Source organism: Pleurodeles waltl, chromosome 1_1 (genome assembly GCF_031143425.1).
Source record: "Pleurodeles waltl isolate 20211129_DDA chromosome 1_1, aPleWal1.hap1.20221129, whole genome shotgun sequence".
In the NCBI taxonomy this organism is placed as follows: Eukaryota; Metazoa; Chordata; class Amphibia; order Caudata; family Salamandridae; genus Pleurodeles; species Pleurodeles waltl.
This window is the reverse complement of record NC_090436.1, coordinates 17,030,910-17,053,734: the sequence shown is the minus strand read 5'-3', so window position 1 is coordinate 17,053,734 and position 22,825 is coordinate 17,030,910. Positions and strand designations below refer to the sequence as shown.

The 22,825-nt window shown below is 50.9% G+C and overlaps 1 protein-coding gene across 1 annotated transcript in view; it reads right to left on the bottom strand.

Annotated features, from left to right (window-relative positions):
* The window catches only part of LOC138254942 (neurofilament light polypeptide-like), a 28,518-nt gene extending 5,917 nt beyond the window's left edge, over positions 1-22,601 (bottom strand). Inside the window, exons 1-2 of the mRNA XM_069205826.1 lie at positions 21,500-22,601; positions 843-967 (exon numbers count right to left, since the gene is read on the bottom strand). Of these exons, the coding sequence (XP_069061927.1) occupies positions 843-967; positions 21,500-22,489 (1,115 nt within the window). The 5' untranslated portion in view covers positions 22,490-22,601. The remainder of the gene's footprint in view (positions 1-842; positions 968-21,499) is intronic.
* Between the last annotated feature and the right edge of the window lie 224 nt (positions 22,602-22,825).

Sequence of the window (22,825 nt, the reverse complement as noted above, 5' to 3'; positions counted from 1 at the left end):
CAGTTTGTCTGTAAGGTCATAGAGAGAATGGAACCAGTTCTTTTGTAAGGTCATACAGACAATGGGAGACAGTGTTTTGTTGGGTCATAGAGAAAATGGAACCAGTTTGTCTGTAAGGTCATAGAGAGAATGGAACCAGTTCTTGTGTAAGGTCATACAGACAATGGGAACCAGTGTTTTGTTGGGTCATGGAGAGAATGGAACCAGTTCTTCTCTTGGGTCATGGAGAGAATGTAACCAGTTCTTCTGTAAGGTCATAGAGAGAATGGAACCAGTTCTTCTGTAAGGTCATACAGACAATGGGAAGCTGTGTTTTGTTGGGTCATGGAGAGAATGGAACCAGTTCTTCTCTTGGGTCATAGAGAGAATGGAACCAGTTCTTCTCTTGGGTCATGGACAGAATGAAACTAGTTCTTCTGTTGGGTCATAAAGATAATGGAACCAGTTCTTTTGTTGGGTCATAGAGAGTATGGAACCAAGGTAAACTAAGCTGCAGACTGACACAGCCTACTGCACAGTGCCAGGGCTCTGTTCTATTCCTCTGTCTGGGTGAAAAGACCTCACTAGTTTATAACACCAGTATTTCATTCAATGCTGTCAACAGTATAAATCTACAACAGACTTTTAATTACTAATTTCAATAAAAGGCAGTACTTTTATTAACCTTTCATTCAAATTAACCCAGGTTCATGACCTATCAGTTCAGTTTATCATATCAATAGTTTCATACTTTCTAAGTCTTGCTCCTTCCCAGGTAATGACAATGTTTGACTATCCCACCCCATCATTGTTTGATCATCACTGCAATTGGTACCACCATGTCTTTATAATTGTTCCCTTACCGGTATGCAGCAATCTCAATATCTAGTGCCATTTTCACATTGAGCAGTTCCTGGTATTCACGCAAGTACCGTGACATCTCCTGTTTAGCATCTGCGATGTCATTCTCAAGTTCATTTATTTTTTCCTGTGAAGGAAGAACAGAATTAGATACATCACAATCAAAATCCTGCACAGCTGCTCAGTCCAAGTGATTTCAAGGAAGACAAAATTCCATAATGACTTTGACACCTTAGGATAAGGTCTCTGGTCTTTGCTGCTGCTTCCCATCTGCTGTGATCTAGATATTGGTTCTCACCAAGTACCACTTTCTTTCTTTACTTTCAAAGGGTATGCTGACCCGGTAAGATAGGTGTGGGTATTCTGTGGATTGATAATGTCCCTGGAATTGAGATAAAACAAGTGCTAACAGTGCACTGATGTTTGTGTAGTATTTAGAGTGGCCTGCTTCACCATCACTAGCCCATTCTGTGCTTTTCTCTGAAAAGCTCATCACAGGTGTGGGTGGGGAGTGAAGTGCAAACTGGTTGAGTTAGAATCTCAGAAGATTATCTCGAGGGTTGAATGTAAGCTGGGAGGCAGGAGGACGGAGTTAAGTGTAAACATGTTGAAAGATCTATCCTGCATTTTTCTCAGAAGGGATTCTCATGGGTTGAATGAAAAATGGTTGACGTAGAGTCTTTCACATAAGAGTTCCTCAGAGGCAGGAGGAGGGGTTTGAGTGTAAACATGTTGACTTAGTGGTACGTAGACTGGTTGATTTCATTCCCGAAGAGTTCTTCAGGGTTGAGTGCAGTGTAAACAAGTTGACTTAGACCTATTTTACGTCTTTCTGAGAAAAGCTCATGGTGAGGGATAGGGGGAGAGTGTACACAGTTTGATGTATGCCAATCCTACATCTTTCTCAGAAGAGTTCCTTAGTGAGAGAGAATTGGTGTGTAAACCAGTGTAATAGACCCAACCTATATTTGTTTCTCAGAAGAGTTTCTTAGGGAGAGGGAAGTGAAGTGATAACCAGTTCCCATAGACCCATCCTATATGTTTCTTAAAAGAGTTTCTTAGAGAGAGGGAAGTGGTGTGTTAACCAGTTGCCATAGACCCATCCTATATATGTTTCTTACAAGAGTTCTTCACAGGGGAGAATGTAAACACCTTTATAAAGTGCAATATAAACAGGTTGACTTAGACCCATCCACTGCCTTTCTCTGAAGAGTCCCTTGGGGAATTTTGGATGGCAAATGGAGTGTACATTTGTTGACTTAGAGCTAGTCTACATCTTTCTCGGAAGAGTCTCTCAGAGAAAATAGAGTGTAAACTGGTTTACTTAGACCCAAGCTACGTCTTTCTCAGAAAAGTCCCTTGAGGGGAATTAGAGTGTAAACTGATTGACTTAGAGCTAGGCTATATCTTTCTCAGAAAATCCCCCTGAGGGGAAATAGAGTATAAACTGGTTTACTTAGGCCCATGCTACATCTTTCTCAAGAGAGTTCCTTGGGGCAGAGAGTAGAGTGTAAACTGGTTGACTTAGACCATTGCTATGTCTTTCTCAGAAGAGTCCTTTGAGGGACATGGAATGTAAACTGATTTATTTAGACCTATAGTATGTCTTTCCCAGTAGAGTCCTTCAGAGGGAAATAGAGTATAAGCTGCTTGACTTAGACCTATGCTACATTTTTCTCAGAAGAGTCCTTTGGGGGAAATAGAGAGTAAACTAGTTTACTTAGACTATGCCACATCTTTCTCAAGAGCGTTCCTCGGGGCAGGGAGTAGAGTGTAAATTGGTTGACTTAGACCATTGCTATGTCTTTCTCAGAAAAGTCCTTCGGGGGAAATGTAATGTAAACTGATTTATTTAGACCTATATTATGTTTTTCCCAGTAGAGTCCTTCAGAGGGAAATACAGTGTAAACTTCTTGACTTAGACCTAAGCTGCATCTTTCTCAGAAGAGTCTTTTGGGGGAAATAGAGTGTAAACTGGTTTACTTACACCCATATTACGTCTTTCCCAATAGTGCCCATTGGAGGGAAATAGATTGTAAACTGGTTTACTTAGACCCATGCTATGTCTTTCTCAGAAGAGTTCCTTGGTGGGAGTAGAGTGTAAATTGGTTCAGTTAGACCCGTGCTATGTCTTTCTCAGAAGAGTTCCTCAGGGGGAAGTAAAGTATAAACTGGTTGACTTAGACCCATGCTACGTTTTTCTCAGAAGAGTTCCTTGGAGGGGAAGTTGAGTGTAAACTGGTTTAGTTAGACCCTTGCTACGTCTTTATCAGAGGAGTTCCTGTGGGGAAGTAGAGTGTAAACTGGTTTACTTATACCATGTTACATCTTTCTCAGAAGAGTCCCTCGGGGGAAAGAGAGTGTAAACATATTTATTTAGACCCATGAAACGTGCTTCTCAGAATAGTTCCACAGGGGAAGTAGAGTGTAAACTGATTTACTTAGACCAATGCTATGTCTTTCTCAGAAGAGTCCCTTGGGGAGAAGTAGAGTGTTTACTGGTTTACTTTGAATCATGCTACGCCTTTTTTCAGACAAGTCCCTCGGGGGAGTAGAGTGTAAACTGGTTTACTTAACCTATGCAATGCCTTTCTCAGAAGATGTCCTCAGTGGAGGGGGGGGTAGAATGTAAGCTGGTTCACTTAGACCAATACTACGCCTTTCTCAGAAGAGTCCATCAGGGCGAGTAGAGTGTAAACTGTCCGACTTCGACCCATCCTGTATTCTTCTCAGATCCATTACTGAGGAGGGAGGAGAGTTGAAACAGGTTACCTTAGCACCATCCTACCATCCTACATCTTTCTCAGAAGAATTCACCAGGGGAGGAGGAAGTGCAGTTTAGCCGGATTTACCCGTCTTATGTCTTTCTCACAAGAGATCCTCGTGGAGTAGGGTAGGGGGGCACAAGTGGATTGTAAACTGGTTGTCTTAGCTTTTCTCACAGGAGCTCCCCAAGATGGAATTGGAGTGAACACTGGCTGATCTAGACCCATCCTCTGTCTTTCTCATAAGGGTGCAAGTGCAGCCAGTCACCATCAGCTGAAATTGATCCAACAGCCCCAATTCGCCATCAGCGACCCTACTATAGTCACCATCAGCACAAATGCCCCAATCTCCATTGATGCAACTGCCCCCAATCACTATCAGTGCCACTGCCCAAGTAACCATCAGTCCCACTGGGCCAGTCACTATCAGTGCAAATGCCCCAATCTTCATTAATGCAGCTGCCCTGGTCAAAATCAATGCCACTGCAAAACATCAGTGCAAATGCCCGAACACCATAAGTGCCAGTGCCTCATTCCCTTTCAGTGCCTCTGCCCTAGTCATCATCAGTGCCACAGCCCCAGTACCATCAGTGCAAATGCTCCAGTCTCCATTGATGTCCATTCCCCCGGTCACCATTAGTGTCTCTATCCCAGTCACCACCAGTGCAAATGCCCCAATATTCATGAATGCAACTACCCCCAGTCAACTTCAATACCACTGCCCCAGTCACCATCCTTCAAAATGCCCCCAGACCCCATAGGTGCCATTGCCTCATTCCCTTTCAGTGCCTGTGCCCTAGTCACCATCAGTACAACAGCCCTGAGCCACCATGAGTGCCAAAGCCCCCATCAGTGCCAGAGCGTGAGCCCCCATCAGTGCCGGAGCCCCCATTAGTGCCAGAGCCTGAGCCACCATCAGTGCCAGATCCCCCATCAGTGTCACTATCCCAGGCACCATCAGTGCTAGAGCCCCAATCAGTGCCACTATCCCAGCACCATCAGTGCTAGAGCCCCCATCAGTGCCAGAGCCTGAGCCACCATCAGTGCCAGAGCGTGAGCCACCATCAGTGCTAGAGCCCTGTAAGGAAATGGCTCCCTGTTGCAATTACCCCCCACTTTTTGCCTGATACTGATGCTGACTTGACTGAGAAGTGTGCTGGGACCCTGCTAACCAGGCCCCAGCACCAGTGTTCTTTCACCTAAAATGTACCATTGTCTCCACAATTGGCACAACCCTGGCACCCAGGTAAGTCCCTTGTAACTGGTACCCCTGGTACCAAGGGCCCTAATGCCAGGGGAGGTCTCTAAGGGCTGCAGCATGTCTTATGCCACCCTAGGGACCCCTCACTCAGCACAGACACACTGCTTGCCAGCTTGTGTGTGCTGGTGGGGAGAAAATGACTAAGTCGACATGGCACTCCCCTCAGGGTGCCATGCCAACCTCACACTACCTATGGCATAGGTAAGTCACCCCTCTAACAGGCCTTACAGCCCTAAGGCAGGGTGCACTATACCACAGGTGAGGGCATAGGTGCATGAGCACTATGCCCCTACAGTGTCCAAGCAAAACCTTAGACATTGTAAGTGCAGGGTAGCCATAAGAGTATATGGTCTGGGAGTCTGTCAAAAACGATCTCCACAGCTCCATAATGGCTACACTGAATACTGGGAAGTTTGGTATCAAACTTCTCTGAATAATAAACCCACACTGATGTCAGTGTTGGATTTATTAAAAAATGCACACAGAGGGCATCTTAGAGATGCCCCCTGTATTTTACCCAATTGTTCAGTGCAGGACTGACTGGTCTGTGCCAGCCTGCTCCTGAGAGACGAGTTTCTGACCCCATGTGGTGAGGGCCTTTGTGCTCTCTGAGGACAGAAACAAAGGCCTGCTCTGGGTGGAGGTGCTTCACACCCCCCCCTGCAGGAACTGTAACACCTAGCAGTGAGCCTCAAAGGCTCAGGCTTCGTGTTACAATGCCCCAGGGCACTCCAGCTAGTGGAGATGCCCGCCCCCTGGACACAGTCCCCACTTTTGGTGGCAAGTCCAGGGGAGATAATGAGAAAAACAAGGAGGAGTCACCCACCAGTCAGGACAGCCCCTAAGGTGTCCTGAGCTGAGGTGACCCCTGTCTTTCGAAATCCTCCATCTTGATTTTGGAGGATTCCCCCAATAGGAATAGGGATGTGCCCCCCTCCCCTCAGGGAGGAGGCACAAAGAGGGTGTAGCCAACCTCAAGGACAGTAGCCATTGGCTACTGCCCTCCCAGACCTAAACACACCCCTAAATTCAGTATTAAGGGGCTCCCCAGAACCTAGGAAACTAGATTCCTGCAACCTAAGACGAAGAAGGACTGCTGAACTGAAAAACCTGCAGAGAAGACGGAGACACCAACTGCTTTGGCCCCAGCTCTATCGGCCTGTCTCCCCACTTCTAAAGAACTGCTCCAGCGACGAGTTCCAGAGGGTCCAGCGACCTCTGAAGCCTCAGAGGAATACCCTGCATCTAGAAGGACCAAGAACTCCCGAGGACAGCGACTCTGCTCCACAAAGACTGCAACTTTGCAACAAAGAAGCAACTTTGAAACAACACACGTTTCCCGCCGGAAGCGTGAGACTTTGCACTCTGCACCCGACGCCCCCGGCTCGACTTGTGAAGAACAAACACTACAGGGAGGACACCCCGGCGACTGCGAGCCCATGAGTAGCCAGAGTTGACCCCCCTGAGCCCCCAAAGCGACGCCTGCAGAGGGAATCCCGAGGCTCCCCCTGACCGCGACTGCCTGCTTCAAAGACCCGACGCCTGGTAAAGACACTGCACCCGCAGCCCCCAGGACCTGAAGGATCCGACCTCCAGTGCAGGAGCGACCCCCAGGTGGCCCTCTCCCTTGCCCAGGTGGTGGCTACCCCGAGGAGCACCCCCCTTGCCTGCCTGCATCGCTGAAGAGACCCCTAGGTCTCCCATTGGATTACATTGCGAACCCGAAGCCTGTTTGCACACTGTACCCGGCCGCCCCCGTGCCGCTGAGGGTGTACTTTCTGTGCTGACTTGTGTCCCTCCCGGTGCCCTACAAAATCCCCCTGGTCTGCCCTCCGAAGACGCGGGTACTTACCTGCTGGCAGACTGGAACCGGGGCACCCCCCTTCTCCATTGAAGCCTATGCGTTTTGGGCACCACTTTGACCTCTGCACCTGACCGCCCCTGAGCTGCTGGTGTGGTAACTTTGGGGTTGCTCTGAACCCCCAACGGTGGGCTACCTTGGACCCAACTTTGAACCCTGTAGGTGGTTTACTTACCTGCAAAACTAACAAACACTTACCTCCCCAGGAACTGTTGAAAATTACACTGTCTAGTTTTAAAACAGCTATTTGCCATTTGTGTGAAAACTGTATATGCTATTTTGCTAATTCAAAGTTCCTAAAGTTCCTAAGTGAAATACCTTTCATTTAAAGTATTGTTTGTGAATCTTGAACCTGTGGTTCTTAAAATAAACTAAGAAAATATATTTTTCTATATAAAAACCTATTGGCCTGGAATTGTCTTTGAGTGTGTGTTCCTCATTTATTGCCTGTGTGTGTACAACAAATGCTTAACACTACCCTCTGATAAGCCTACTGCTCGACCACACTACCACAAAATAGAGCATTAGAATTATCTCTTTTTGCCACTATCTTACCTCTAAGGGGAACCCTTGGACTCTGTGCATGCTATTTCTTACTTTGAAATAGTGCATACAGAGCCAGCTTCCTACAAGCCCCCATCAGTGCCAAAGCCTGAGCCCTCATCAGTGCCAGAGCCCCCATCCGTGCCAGAGCCCCTATCAGTGTCAGAGCCTGAGCGGCCATGAGTGCTAAAGCCTCCATCAGTGCCCCTATCCCAGGCACCATCAGTGCTGCTGTACCTGTCAGAATCTAAGTAAAGGTTGTTGCCCCATAACTGCTGCCAAGTAAGGAACAGACGCAAGGTCTTATGTGGCACTGCAGCCAAGAGGTGACTCAAGCCTTAGTTCCACTCACACTACAGCTACGAAAGTAAGCACATCCCCTTTTCGGCACACCACAAAGTGCCTTGAATTGTATTCTCTGGCCAACTGAGAGCCAATGAAGCTTCTACCAATGGGTGAGTGGTGAGGATGCAGCGTGACCAATGACCGGGTGAGAGGAGCAATTTTGGGACCACTGCAGTTGTACTAATTAATGCTGAGGATGACCTTGCAGTGGCCTAGCATAACTATACTAACCTTCTACAATTGTGTATTTAGCCGCTCAAGGTGCAGCGGCTCAGTATAAGGATACTTTCATTGTACTGATGTAGTTTTTAGCTGCTTGAGGTACAGCAACCCAGTGTAAGGATACTTCATTGCACTTATGTAGTCTTTAGATGCTCAAGGTGCAGCGGCTCAGTGTAAGGATACAGTGTGCGGCTGGAACTGTGTGGGGTGTAGCCAGTAGTGTGCAAAATGCTCCTGGGCACTGAAAAAGTATATGTCCATATCAGATGCCCTCAGCCCACCCTGCTCGAAGGGAAGCATGAGAATATTACAGGTCTCTCCTGGTTGTTTGCCAGTCCATGCCAGAGATAGAAGGTGAGACCAGAGTTTCTTAGGAAAGAACATAGGTAGAGGGAGTGGCAAGTTAATAAACAAATATAGGAATTTGGAGGAGGAACACAACTTTAGGGGCTCAAATCAGAACTATCACTGTGCAATTTCAAATGATCAGGTTTTCTTTCTGAACCCCGTTCCACTGCACCTTGAGCAGCTAAACACAGAATGGTACAAACAAAGTATCCTTACACTGGGCCGCCGCACCTTGAACAGGTAAACACAGAATGGTACAATCTAAGTATCTTTACACTGGGCCGCTGCACATTGAGCAGCTAAAGATACAATGGTGCAATGGAAGTATCCCTACACTGGGCCGCTGCACCTTCAGCAGCTAATGGAACAGTGGTGCAATGGAAGTACCCTTACACTGGGCTGCTGCACCTTGAGCAGCTAAAGGTACAGTGGTGCAATGAAAGTATCCTTACACTGGGCCACTGCACCTTGAGCAGCTAAAGATACAATGGTGCAATGGAAGTACCCTTACACTGGGCCGCTGCACCTTGAGCAGCTAAAGGTACAATGGTGCAATGGAAGTATCCCTACACTGGGCCGCTGCACCTTGAGCAGCTAAAGATACAATGGTGCAATGGAAGTATCCCTACACTGGGTCGCTGCACCTTGAGCAGCTAAAGATACAGTGGTGCAATGGAAGTAAACCTACACTGGGCCGCTGCACCATGAGCAGTTAAAGATACAGTGGTGCAATGGAAGTAAACCTACACTGGGTCGCTGCACCGTGAGCAGCTAAAGATACAGTGGTGCAATGAAAGTATCCTTACACTGGGCCGCTGCACCTTGAGCAGCTAAAGATACAATGGTGCAATGGAAGTATCCCTACACTGGGTCGCTGCACCTTGAGCAGCTAAAGATACAGTGGTGCAATGGAAGTATCCCTGCACTGGTTCGCTGCACCTTGAGCAGTGGTACGGATGGTAACTGGGGACAGTAGCACCGATAGTGACTGGGGCAACGGCTTTGGTGGTGACTGAGGGCAGTAGCACATATGGTGACTTTGGACGGTGACACTGATGGTGACTAAGGGCAGTGGCACAGATTGCGACTGGGGCAGTAACATTGATGGTGACTCCAGCGCTCACACTGATGATGGCTGCGGTATTTGTGGATGGTCACTGAGTGCAGTGGCACAGATAGTGACTCAAGGGCAGTAGCACTAATTGAGACTGAGGGCAGTAGCACTGATCTTGACTGGGGCACTGGTAGCAATGGTGACTGAAGGCAGTGGAAATGATGATGACTGGGGCAGTGGCAGTAATGGTGACCGTGGCTAGTAGCACTGATGGTGACTGAGGGCAGTAGCACAGATAGTGACTGAGGGCAGTGGCACCAATAGTGACTGGGGCAGTGGCACCAATAGTGACTGAGGGCAGATGACTGATGGTGACTAAGCACACTAGTACTTATGATGAGTGACAAAGTGCCACTGATTGTAACTGATTGTACCTGGGAGCACTGATGCTGACTTAGGGCTGTGGCACATATATTGACTGGGGGCAGTGGTGCGGATGGTAACTGGGGACAGTGGCACTAGTGGTGACTGGGGCAGTAACACTGATGGTGACTTCAGCGCTCACACTGATGGTGGCCGCAGTATTTGCGGATGGTCACTGAGGGAAGTAGCACTGATTGTGACTGAGGGCAGTAGCACTGATTGTGACTGGGGCACTGGTAACAAAGGTGACTGAAGGCAGTGTCACTGGTGGTCACAGATAGTAACTGAGGGCAGTAGCACTGATAGTGACTGGGGCACTGGTAGCAATGGTGACTGAAGGAACTGGTACCGATAGGGACTGGGACAATGGTACTGATGGTGACTATGGCTAGTAGCACTGATGGTGACTGAGGGCAGATGAGTGATGGTGACTAGGCACACTAGTACTGATGATGAGTGATGGTGACTGGGACAGTGGCACCGATGTAGACTGAGGGCAGTTTCACTGATGGTGACTAAGCACACTAGTACTTATGATGAGTGATGAAGTGCCACTGATTGTAACTGGGAGCACTGATGCTGACTTAGGGCTATGGCACATATATTGACTGGGGGCAGTGGTGCGGATGGTAACTGGGGACAGTGGCACTAGTGGTGACTGGGGCAGTGGCACTGATGGTGACTGAGGGCAGTAGCACTGATGGTGACTGAGGGCAGTGGCACAGATGGTGACTGGGGCAGTGACACTGATGGTGACTTCAGCGCTCGCACTGATGGTGGCCGCAGTATTTGCGGATGGTCACTGAGGGAAGTAGCACTGATTGTGACTGAGGGCAACGGCTTTGATGGTGACTGAGGGCAGTAGCACATATGGTCACTTTGGACGGTGACACTGATGGTGACTAAGGGCAGTTGCACAGATGGCGACTGGGGCAGTAACATTGATGGTGACTCCAGCGCTCACACTGATGATGGCTGCGGTATTTGTGGATGGTCACTGAGTGCAGTGGCACAGATAGTGACTCAAGGGCAGTAGCACTAATTGAGACTGAGGGCAGTAGCACTGATCTTGACTGGGGCACTGGTAGCAATGGTGACTGAAGGCAGTGGAAACGATGATGACTGGGGCAGTGGCAGTAATGGTGACCGTGGCTAGTAGCACTGATGGTGACTGAGGGCAGTAGCACAGATAGTGACTGAGGGCAGTGGCACCAATAGTGACTGGGGCAGTGGCACCAATAGTGACTAAGGGCAGATGACTAATGGTGACTAAGCACACTAGTACTTATGATGAGTGACAAGTGCCACTGATTGTAACTGATTGTACCTGGGAGCACTGATGCTGACTTAGGGCTGTGGAACATATATTGACTCGGGGCAGTGGTGCGGATGGTAACTGGGGACAGTGGCACTAGTGGTGACTGAGGCAGTAACACTGATGGTGACTTCAGCGCTCGCACTGATGGTGGCCGCAGTATTTGCGGATGGTCACTGAGGGAAGTAGCACTGATTGTGACTGAGGGCAGTAGCACTGATTGTGACTGGGGCACTGGTAACAAAGGTGACTGAAGGCAGTGTCTCTGGTGGTCACAGATGGTAACTGAGGGCAGTAGCACTGATAGTGACTGGGGCACTGGTAGCAATGGTGACTGAAGGAACTGGTACCGATAGGGACTGGGACAATGGTACTGATGGTGACTATGGCTAGTAGCACTGATGGTGACTGAGGGCAGATGAGTGATGGTGACTAGGCACACTAGTACTGATGATGAGTGATGGTGACTGGGACAGTGGCACCGATGTAGACTGAGGGCAGTTTCACTGATGGTGACTAAGCACACTAGTACTGATGATGAGTGATGAAGTGCCACTGATTGTAACTGGGAGCACTGATGCTGACTTAGGGCTGTGGCACATATATTGACTGGGGGCAGTGGTGTGGATGGTAACCGGGGACAGTGGCACTAGTGGTGACTGGGGCAGTGGCACTGATGGTGACTGAGGGCAGTAGCACTGATGGTGACTGGGGGCAGTGGCACAGATGGTGACTGGGGCAGTGACACTGATGGTGACTTCAGCGCTCACACTGATGGTGGCCGCATTATTTGCGGATGGTCATCGAGGGAAGTAGCACTGATTGTGACTGAGGGCAGTAGCACTGATAGTGACTGGGGCACTGGTAGCAATGGTGACTGAAGGAACTGGTACCGATAGGGTCTGGGACAATGGTACTGATGGTGACTATGGCTAGTAGCACTGATGGTGACTGAGGGCAGATGAGTGATGGTGACTAGGCACACTAGTACTGATGATGAGTGATGGTTACTGGGACAGTGGCACCGATGTAGACTGAGGGCAGTTTCACTGATGGTGACTAAGCACACTAGTACAGATGATGAGTGATGAAGTGCCACTGATTGTAACTGGGAGCACTGATACTGACAGGGCTGTGGTACGTATATTGACTCAGGCAGTGGCACGGATGGTGACTGGGGCAATGGCTTTGATGGTTACTGAGGACAGTTGCACTGATTGTGACTGAGGGCAGCACTACAGATGGTGACTGAGGCAATGGCATGCATGGTGGCTGGGGGCAGTAGCACTGATTATGATTGTGTAAGTGGTAGCAATGGTGACTGAGGTCAGTGGCACCAATTGTGACTTAGGCATTGGCACTTATGTAGGGCAATAGCACTGATTGTGACTGAGGGCAGTAGCACTGCTAGTGACTGAGAGCAGTGGCACCAGTGGTGACTGAGGGCAGCGGTACAAATGGTGACTGAGACAGTTGCACCAATGGTGACTGAGGGCATTAGAACCAGTGGTGACTGAGGCAGTGGCACTGATGGTGACTGAAGGCAGTGGCACTGATGGCGACTGGGGCAGTGGCACCGACGGTGACTGAGGGCAGTTTCACTGATGGTGACTAAGTGCACTGCTATTTACTATTGATGATCAGTGATGAAGTGCCGCTGATTGTAACTGGGAGCCCTGGTACTGGTGCTGATTTATGGCAGTGGCACAAATAGTGATGGGGCAATGGCACTGATGGTGACTGAGGGCAGTAGCACTGATTGTGGCTGGGGCACTGGTAGCGATGGTGACTCAAGACAGTGTCACTGATGGTGACGGGGCAGTGACACTGATGGTGACTGTGGCTAGTATCACTGATGGTGACTGAGGGCAGTAGCACTGATGGTGACTGAGGGCAGTGGCACCAATGGTGACTGTGGCTAAAAGCACTGATGGTGACTGAGGGCAGTAGCATTGATGGTGGCTGAGGGCAGTGGCACTAATGGTGACTGGGGCAGAGGCACCAATAGTGACTGAGGTCAGATGACTGATGGTGACTAGGCACACTAGTACTGATGATGAGTGATGGTGACTGGGACAGTGGCACCGATGTAGACTAAGGGCAGTTTCACTGATGGTGACTAAGCACACTAGTACTGATGGTGAGTGATGAAGTGCCACTGATTGTACCTGGGAGCACTGATACAGACAGGGCTGTGGTACGTATATTGACTGGGGGCAGTGGCACAGATGGTGACTGGGGCAGTGACACTGATGGTGACTGTGGCTAGTATCACTGATGGTGACTGAGGGCAGTAGTACTGATGGTGACTGAGGGCAGTGGCACTAATGTTGACTGTGGCTAAAAGCACTGATGGTGACTGAGGGCAGTAGCACTGATGGTGGCTGAGGACAGTGGTACCAATGGTGACTGGGGCAGAGGCACCAGTAGTGACTGAGGTCAGATGACTGATGGTGACTAGGCACACTAGTACTGATGATGAGTGATGGTAACTGGGACAGTGGCACCGATGTAGACTGAGGGCAGTTTCACTGATAGTGACTAAGCACACTAGTACTGATGATGAGTGATGAAGTGCCACTGATTGTAACTGGGAGCACTGATACTGACAGGGCTGTGGTACGTATATTGACTGGGGGCAATGGCACGGATGGTAACTGGGCACAGTAGCACTGATGGTGACTGAGGGCAGTAGCACTGATGGTGACTGAGGCCAGGAGCACTGGTTGTGATTGAGGGCAGCGCCACCAATGATGAGTGGGGCAATGGCACTGATGGGGAACAGTAGCACTGATTGTGACTGAGGGCAGTAGCACCGATGGTGACTGGGGCACTGGTAGCAATGGTCACTGAAGGCAGTTGTACCGATAGGGACTGGGGCAATGGTACTGATGGTGACTGTGGCTAGTAGCACTGATGGTGACTGAGGGCAGTAGCACTGATGGTGACTGAGGGCAGTGGCACCAATGGTGACTGGGGCAGAGGCACCAATAGTGACTGAGGGCAGATGACAGATGGTGACTAGGCACACTAGTACTGATGATGATTGATGGTGACTGGGATAGTGGCACTGATGTAGACTGAGAGCAGTTTCACTGATGGTGACTAAGCACACTAGTACTGATGATGAGTGATGAAGTGCCACTGATTGTAACTGGGATCACTGATACTGGCAGGGCTATGGTACGTATTTTGACTGGGGACAGTGGCACGGATGGTAACTGGGGACAGTAGCACTGATGGTGACTGAGGCCAGTAGCACTGGTTTTGATTGAGGGCAGCGCCGCCAATGGTCATTGGGGCAATGGCACTGATGGGGGAACAGTAGCACTGATTGTGACTGAGGGCAGTAGCACCGATGGTGACTGGGGCACTGGCAACAATGGTGACTGAAGGCAGTTTCAATGATGGTGACTAAGCACACTAGAACTGATGATGAGTGATGAAGTGCCACTGATTGTAACTGGGAGCACTGATACTGACAGGGCTGTGGTACGTATATTGACTGGGGGCAGTGGCACGGATGGTAACTGCGGACAGTATCACTGATGGTGACTGGGGCAATGGCTTTGATGGTGACTGGGGGCAGTTGCACTGATTGTGACTGAGGCAGTTGCACCAATGGTCACAGATGGTAACTGAGGGCAGTAGCACTGATAGTGACTGGGTCACTGGTAGCAATCGTGACTGAAGGCAGTGGTACCGATAGGGACTGGGGCAGGGGTACCGATGGTGACTGTGGCTAGTAGCACTGATGGTGACTGAGGGCAGATGACTGATGGTGACTAGGCACACTAGTACTGATGATGAGTGATGGTGACTGGGACAGTGGCACCGATGTAGACTGAGGGCAGTTTCACTGATGGTCACTAAACACACTAGTACTGATGATGAGTGATGAAGTGCCACTGATTGTACCTGGGAGCACTGATACTGACAGGGCTGTGGTACGTATATTGACTGGGGGCAGTGGCACGGATGGTGACTGGGGCAATGGCTTTGATGGTGACTGAGGGCAGTGGCACTGATGGTGACTGAAGCAATGGTACTGATGGTGACTAAGGGCAGCACCACTGAAGGTGACTGAGGCAATGGCATGGATGGTGGCTGAGGGCAGTAGCACTGATTGTGACTGTGTAAGTGGTAGCGATGGTGACTGAGGTCAGTGGCACCAATTGTGACTGAGGCAATGGCACTGATATAGAGCAATAGCACTGACTGTGACTGAGGGCAGTAGCACTGCTAGTGACTGAGAGCAGTGGCACCAATGGTGACTGAGGGCAGCGGTACCAATGGTGACTGAGACAGTGGTACCAATGGTGACTGAAGGCATTAGAACCAGTGGTGACTGAGGCAGTGGCACTGATGGTGACTGAAGGCAGTGGCACTGTGATGGCGACTGGGGCATTGGTACCGGCGGTGACTGAGGGCAGTTTCACTGATGGTGACTAAGTGCACTACTATCTACTATTGATGATCAGTGATGAAGTGCCGCTGATTGTAACTGGGAGCCCTGGTACTGGTGCTGATATATGGCAACGGCACAAATAGTGACGGGGCAATGGCACTGATGGTGACTGAGGGCAGTAGCACTGATTGTGGCTGGGGCACTGGTAGCGATGGTGACTCAAGGCAGTGACACTGATGTGACACTGATGGTGACTGGGGCAGTGACACTGATGGTGACTGTGGCTAATATCACTGATGGTGACTGAGGGCAGTAGCACTGATGGTGACTGAGGGCAGTGGCACCAATGGTGACTGTAGCTAAAAGCACTGATGGTGACTGAGGGCAGGGCACTGATTGTGGCTGGGGCACTGGTAGTGATGGTGACTCAAGGCAGTGCCACTGATGGTGACTGGGGCAGTGACACTGATAGTGACTGTGGCTAGTATCACTGATGGTGACTGAGGGCAGTAGTACTTATGGTGACTGAGGGCAGTGGCACCAGTGGTGACTGCGGCTAAAAGCACTGATTGTGACTGAGGGCAGTGGCAGCAATAGTGACTGAGGGCAGATGACTGATGGTGACTAGGCACACTAGTACTGATGATGAGTGATGGTGACTGGGACAGTGGCACCGATGTAGACTAAGGGCAGTTTCACTGATGGTGACTAAGTACGCTAGTACAGATGATGAGTGATGAAGTGCCACTGATTGTAATTGGGAGCACTGATATTGACAGGGCTGTGGTACATATATTGACTGGGGGCAGTGGCACGGATGGTAACTGGGGACAGTAGCACTGATGGTGACTGAGGGCAGTAGCACTGATGGTGACTGAGGCCAGGAGCTATGATTTTGACTGAGGGCAGTAGAACCAATGGTGACTGAGGGCATTGGCACCAATGGTGACTGGGAAAGTGGCACCGAAGGTGACTGAAGGCAGTTTAACTGATGGTGACTAAGCACACTAGTACTGATGATGAGTGATGAAGTGCCACTGATTGTAACTGGGAGCAGTTGCACTTGCACTAAATGTGCCGGGCAAGTGGCACTGATGATGACTGAGGACAATGGCACTAATAGTGACTTGGCAACGGCACCGATGGTGACTGAGGGCAGTGGCACTGATGGTGACTGGGGCAGTGGCACTGGTAGCGATGGTGACTCAAGGCAGTGACACTGATGGTGACGGGGCAGTGACACTGATGGTGACTGTGGCTAGTATCACTGATGGTGACTGAGGGCAGTAGCACTGATGGTGACTGAGGGCAGTGGCACCAATGGTGACTGGGGCAGAGGCACCAATAGTGACTGAGGGCAGATGACTGATGGTGACAAGGCACACTAGTACTGATGATGAGTGATGGTGACTGGGACAGTGGCACCGATGTAGACTGAGGGCAGTTTCACTGATGGTGACTAAGCACACTAGTACTGATGATGAGTGATGAAGTGCCACTGATTGTAACTGGGAGCACTGATACTGACAGGGCTGTGGTACGTAGATTGATTGATAGCACTGATGGTGACTGAGGCCAATAGCACTGGTTGTGATTGAGGGCAGCGCCACCAATGGTGACTGGGGCAATGGCACTGATGGCGGAACAGGAGCACTGATTGTGACTGAGGGCAGTAGCACCGATGGTGACTGAGGGCAGTGGCACCAATGGTGACTGGGAAAGTGGCACCGAAGGTGACTGAGGGCAGTTTCACTGATGGTGACTAAGCACACTGATACTGATGATGAGTGATGAAGTGCCACTGATTGTAACTGGGAGCATTTGCACCTGCACTGAATGTGCCTGGCCGAGTGGCACTGATGATGACTGAGGGCAATGGCACTAATAGTGACTTGGCAACGGCACTGATGGTGACTAAGGGCAGTGGCACTGATGGGGACAGGGGCATTGGCACTGATGTTGACTGAGGGCAGTGGCACTGATTGTGACTGAGGGCAGTTGCACTGAATGTGACTGGGCAATTGGAACTGATGATGACTGAGGGCAGTGGCACCGATAGTGACTAAGGGCAGTGACACAGATGGTGACTGAGGGCAGTGGCTCTAATGGTGACTGAGGGCAGTAGCTCTGATGGTGACTGAAGGCAGGTTCACTGATGGTGATTCAGGGCAGTGGCACCAGTGGTGACTGAGGGCAGTAGCACTGATGGTGACTGAGGGCAGTAGCACAGATGGTGACTGAGGGTAGTGGCACCAGTGGTGACTGGTCCTAATGGTGACCAGGGATAGTATCAATGACTGTGACTGTGGCACTCTTAGCGATGGTGACTGAGGGCAGTTTCACTGATGGTAAATAAGTTCACTACAACTGATGATCAGTGATGAAGTGCCACTGATTGTAACCGGGAGCACTGGTACTGATGCTGATTGTGATTGAGGGCAGTAGCACTGATGGTGACTGAAGGCAGTGGCACGGATGGCAACTGGGGCAGTGGCTCTGATGTTGGCTGAGGGAAGTGGCACTGATTGTGACTGAGGCACTGGTAGCAATGGTGACTAAGGGCAGTGACACTGAGTGTGACTGAAGGCAGTGGCACTGATAGTGGCTGAGGCCAGTAGCACTTATTGTGACTGAAGGCAGTGCCACCGATAGTGACTGAGGGCAGTGCACTGATGGTGACTAAGGGCAGTGGCACTGATTGTGACTGTGGGGAGTGGCAAAGATGGTGACTGAGGACAAAAGCACTGATTGTAACTGCTGATGTGGCACAGAGGGTGACTGAAGGCAGGGGCACTGGTAGTGACTGAGGGCAATAGCACGCATGGGATTAAGGGCAGCGGCACTGATGGTGACTAAGGGCAGTGGCACTGATGGTGACTGAGGGCAGTAACACTGATGCTCGAATTGTGACAGGAATTGTGACAGAGAGCAGCGCCACTGATGGTAACTGAGAAAACGGCACAGAGGGTGACTGAGGGCAGTGGCACTGGTAGTGACTGAGGGCAGTAACACAGATCGGACTGAGGGCAGTGGCACTGATGCTTACTGAGGGCAGTGGCATTGATGGTGACTGAGGGCTGTGTCAAAGATGGTGACTGAGGACAATAGCATTGATTGTGAATGGGGAAGTGGCACTGATGCTGACTGAGTGCAGTAGCACAGATGGTGACTGAGGGCAGTAACATTGATGGTGACTGGGGCTGTGGCACTGATGGTGACTGGGGCAATGGCACTGATGGTGACTGAGGGCAGTAGCACTGATTGTGACTGGGGCACTGGTAGCAATGGTGACTGAGGGCAGTGATATTGATGGTGACTGAGGGTGGTAGCACTGATTGTGACTGAGGCCAGTAGCACTTATTGTAACTGAAGGAAGTGCCACCGATGGTGACTGAGGGCAGTGGCAAAGATGGTGACTGAGGGCAGTAGCACTGATTGTAACTGCTGATGTGGCACAGAGAGTGACTGAAGGCAGGGGCACTGGTAGTGACTGAGGGCAGTAGCACGGATGGGACTGAGGGCAGCGGCACTGATGGTGACAGAGGGAAGTGGCAAAGATGTGGCTGAGGGCAGTAGCACTGATTGTGAAAGGGAATGTGGCACAGAGGGTGGGTGAAGACAGGGGCACTGGTAGTGACTGAAGGCAGTAGCATGGATGGGACTGAGGGCAGAGGCACTGATGGTGACTGAGGGCACACAGCTCTTATTGTGCATGAGAGCAGTGCCACTGATGGTGACAGAGACAACAGCATTGATAGTGATTGATGGCAGTGGCACTAATGGTGACTGAGGGCAGCGGCACTGATTGTGACTGGGGGCACTAGCATTAATTGTGAATGGGGAAGTGGCACTGGTGCTGACTGAGCGCAGTAGCACAGATGGTGACTGAGGGCAGTGGTTCTAATGGTGACTGAGGGCAGTAGCACTGATGGTGGCTGAGGTCACTGGCACGGATGGTGAGTGGGGAAGTGGCACTGATGGTGAAGGGGGACAGTGGCAGGGAAGGTGACTGAGGGCAATAACGCTAATGGTGAATGGGGCAGTGACACAGATGGTGAATGGGGCAGTAGCACTGATGGTGACTGGGGGCAGTAGCACTGATGGTGACTGGGGGCAGTAGCAGCGATGGTGAGTGAGGGCAGTGGCACAGATGGTGTCTGGGACAGTAGCACTGATGGTGTCTAAGGGCAGTGGCACAGGTGGTAAATGGGCCAGTGACACTGATGGTAACTGGGGCAGTGACACATATGATACCTGGGGGCAGTGACACTGATGGTGACTGGGGCAGTGGCACTGATGGTGACTGAGTGCACAGTCTCATGTTTTGCAGGGCGCATTGCGCACGCAGTGGCTCCTATGGTGACTGAGGGCAGTGGCACTGATGGTGATGAGGGCAGTGGCACTGATGGTGACTGGGGGCAGTAGCAGCGATGATGAGTGAGGGCAGTGGCATAGATGGTGAGTGGGGCAGTGACACAGATGATGACTGGGGGCAGTGACACAGATGATAACTGGGGGCAGTGACACTGATGGTGACTGGGGCAGTGGCACTGATGGTGACTGAGTGCACAGTCTCGTGTTTTGCAGGGCGCATTGCGCACGCAGTGACCCCTATGGTGACTGAGGGCAGTGGCACTGATGGTGATGAGGGCAGTCGCACTGATGGTGAATGAGTGCACATTCGTGTGTTTTGTGGGGCACTTTGTCAGCACAGACCGTCGATAGTTCGCTTGTTTTTAATGAAATCTGGATTTCAGACGCCAGCCTGGAAAGGGCTATAGCACAAACACAGCATTTAGCACGCCTGGAGCTTTATTCGCGGAAAACAAGGTAGGTTGAGGAAGTGAGATAGCTTAGTGGGTTCATGTGCCTGAGTGCGGACTACCCTGCAGGTCGTGACGTCAAACACTCGAAGATACTTCAAGAAGCGTGAGGCTGGCCTGACCCCCGGAGGGCACTCAGGCTTTCAGGAGAGAAGATGTGATGTCACGGCCAGAGCTGCCGATCTGGGAGCTAAGGAACCGGCTTCGAGTCTCGGCGTCGGCTCAGCATCCTGAGATTCTGGGCACATCGCTCTGTCTCCCCGTGCCTAGAATTAAGCGCCGTGAAACCCTCACGGGTGATTTACAGCGCTTTACAAATTCTGGATTTATTGGTGTGTTCATTCAGCACTGCGAGGAGAGATAGCAACTGGTCTCTGCTTAAGGGGAGTAGGGGGTCACATAAGGGGCTGGGTTCTCCTAACACCACCCCTTCCAATGCTTGGTCTCACCGGACACAAGGCTTGTTCTATGGGAGCTGTGTTAAAAAAGAGAGTCACGGGGGGGGGGAGTGGGGGGAGGGGTGTTTACCTCATGGTACAGGGCTTAGGATGTAGTACATCTCGCCTGCAGGAATGTTTAACTCTCTATCCTAACCCCTGCTGTCCAGTGTTTTAAAGATGAATAGCCTCAAAGGCCTGCCTAGTGCCTCGGCGTGAGTCAGTGAATGAGTGTCTCGTTTTAGATGTGGCGTGGACGGCGGTCTCTTTAGGGCAGAGACCCTGGATCCCTCGATGTCTCTTTTGGGCAGTGGCAGACTCGCCCCTATCCCTAAGTGGTGGCTTGGGGATTGGGTAGCAAGGGGATGGCAGTGAGACTTGGAAATTAAATAAATGAGATCTTCCTCAAAGAATGATGAAAGGCTGGGCTGGCCCTGCTGAGATTGAAACCAATCACCTGCAGATTAAACACAGATATCAGCAGCATGCTTACTAACCCCACGAGTTAATTAGTTTGAGTGCTTTCTCCTTGCTTTTCCCACATTTTTTCTGTCTTCTTACTTTTTGAGCGCCTTGAAACACTCAGGGGTAATTTGTTGCGCTTTATAAATTCTTGATTAATTTAATTATCAAAATGCAATATACGAACTCCATATATAGAAACTGGACTGTTCACTAACTAGTGTTATTATTATCCATCTCAGTGATGATTTTCTTGATTTCAAGAGGGTGAAAGGCTGAGCTGGCCCAGAGGGATTGAAATGCATTACAGGCCGGTTACACTTAGTGCTCAGCAGAGGATGCTTCATGAACTGAGACCTGATGGCCACCATTTGACCACTCTTAGAGCTCACCTGATATTTTGCCACCTCCTTGGACTGTTTGTCTTCCATGTTCTCCAGCTGCTTGTTGAGGGAGTCGATGAGGTTCCTCATGGCCTCAATCTCCAGGGACCTGGACTGCAGGAGGCGCCGGTACTCGGATGTCTCTTCTCGGATGGTCCTCACGGCTTCGTTGTTCTTACTGGTCAGCTCGGCCACGGAGGCAAACTTGGAGCGGTACCAGTCCTCGGCGGCCTGCATGTTCTTGTTGGCCAACTTCTCATACTGCGAGCGCACGTCCTTGAGGGCCAGCGAGAGGTCCGGCTTGGCCACCTCCACCTCGACACTGAGGCTGGCCGACTGGATCTGGGCCACAAGGTCAGCGTTCTCCTCGCCGAAGGCCTTCTTCAGGAAGACAATCTCATCCACCAGGGAGTTGATGCTGCCCTCAACGTCACTGTTGGCCAACAGTGCCTTGTCGGTCTCCTGGCGGACTTTCTGCAGGACATCTTCCGCCTCCATCCTCAAGCGCGCCTCCTCCTCGTACCTGTCCTTCATCTGGCCACAGATGTCCCGCAGGTTCTCCCTCTCGCCCTCCATCCTCATCTTCTCGTTGTTCTCGGCGTCGAGCTGGGCCCGGAGGTTCCTCAGCTCCTGCTCATAGACCATGTGTAGTCTGGAGGGGTCAGCCTGCCGGTGCCTCAGGGCCTCCAGCTCCACCATCAGCAGCTTGTTCTGCTGCTCCAGATGGTGGACCTTCTCGATGTACCCGATGAAGCGGTCGTTGAGGTCCACCAGCTGCTCCTTCTCCTGAGCCCGGAGGCCCAGGAGCTCAGTGTTGAGGGTGCTGACCTGGGCGACATCGATCTTCTCAAGGTAGCTAGGAGTGGCCATCCTCGCTGAGCGCTTGGCGGGCACCGTGGACCTGTGCATGGCATAGCTGGAGGACAGGGCTGGCTTGGAGGTGCGTGTGCACCGGTACTCATCCCAGGGCTTGCGGTGGCTGAAGAGGTCGTAGCTCATGGTTGCAGAGGGCTGAGGGTACCTGGGCGCTACACAGCAGCAAGGGATGCTCGGCTCGGATACTGCGGTACTCCAGGATTGGTGCAGTGCCAGCCCTTTTATACCGCCCCCACCCCCAGGGGGTACCGATCAATCACATTGATCACCAAGAGGTCCAATCAGGGCCCGCTGCAGCGAGAAGCAGAGGTTGGTTTTATGTTTCTCGGATCATGAAAACCCACGCCAGGGAAGCTGGAGGGCGAGCGCCCGTCTCTCTCACCACCCACTTTATTACTACAAACCAGTCTCCTAAATAGACATCTAACGTCATTAATTAGCTCGGGCTTTTTGCGTAGA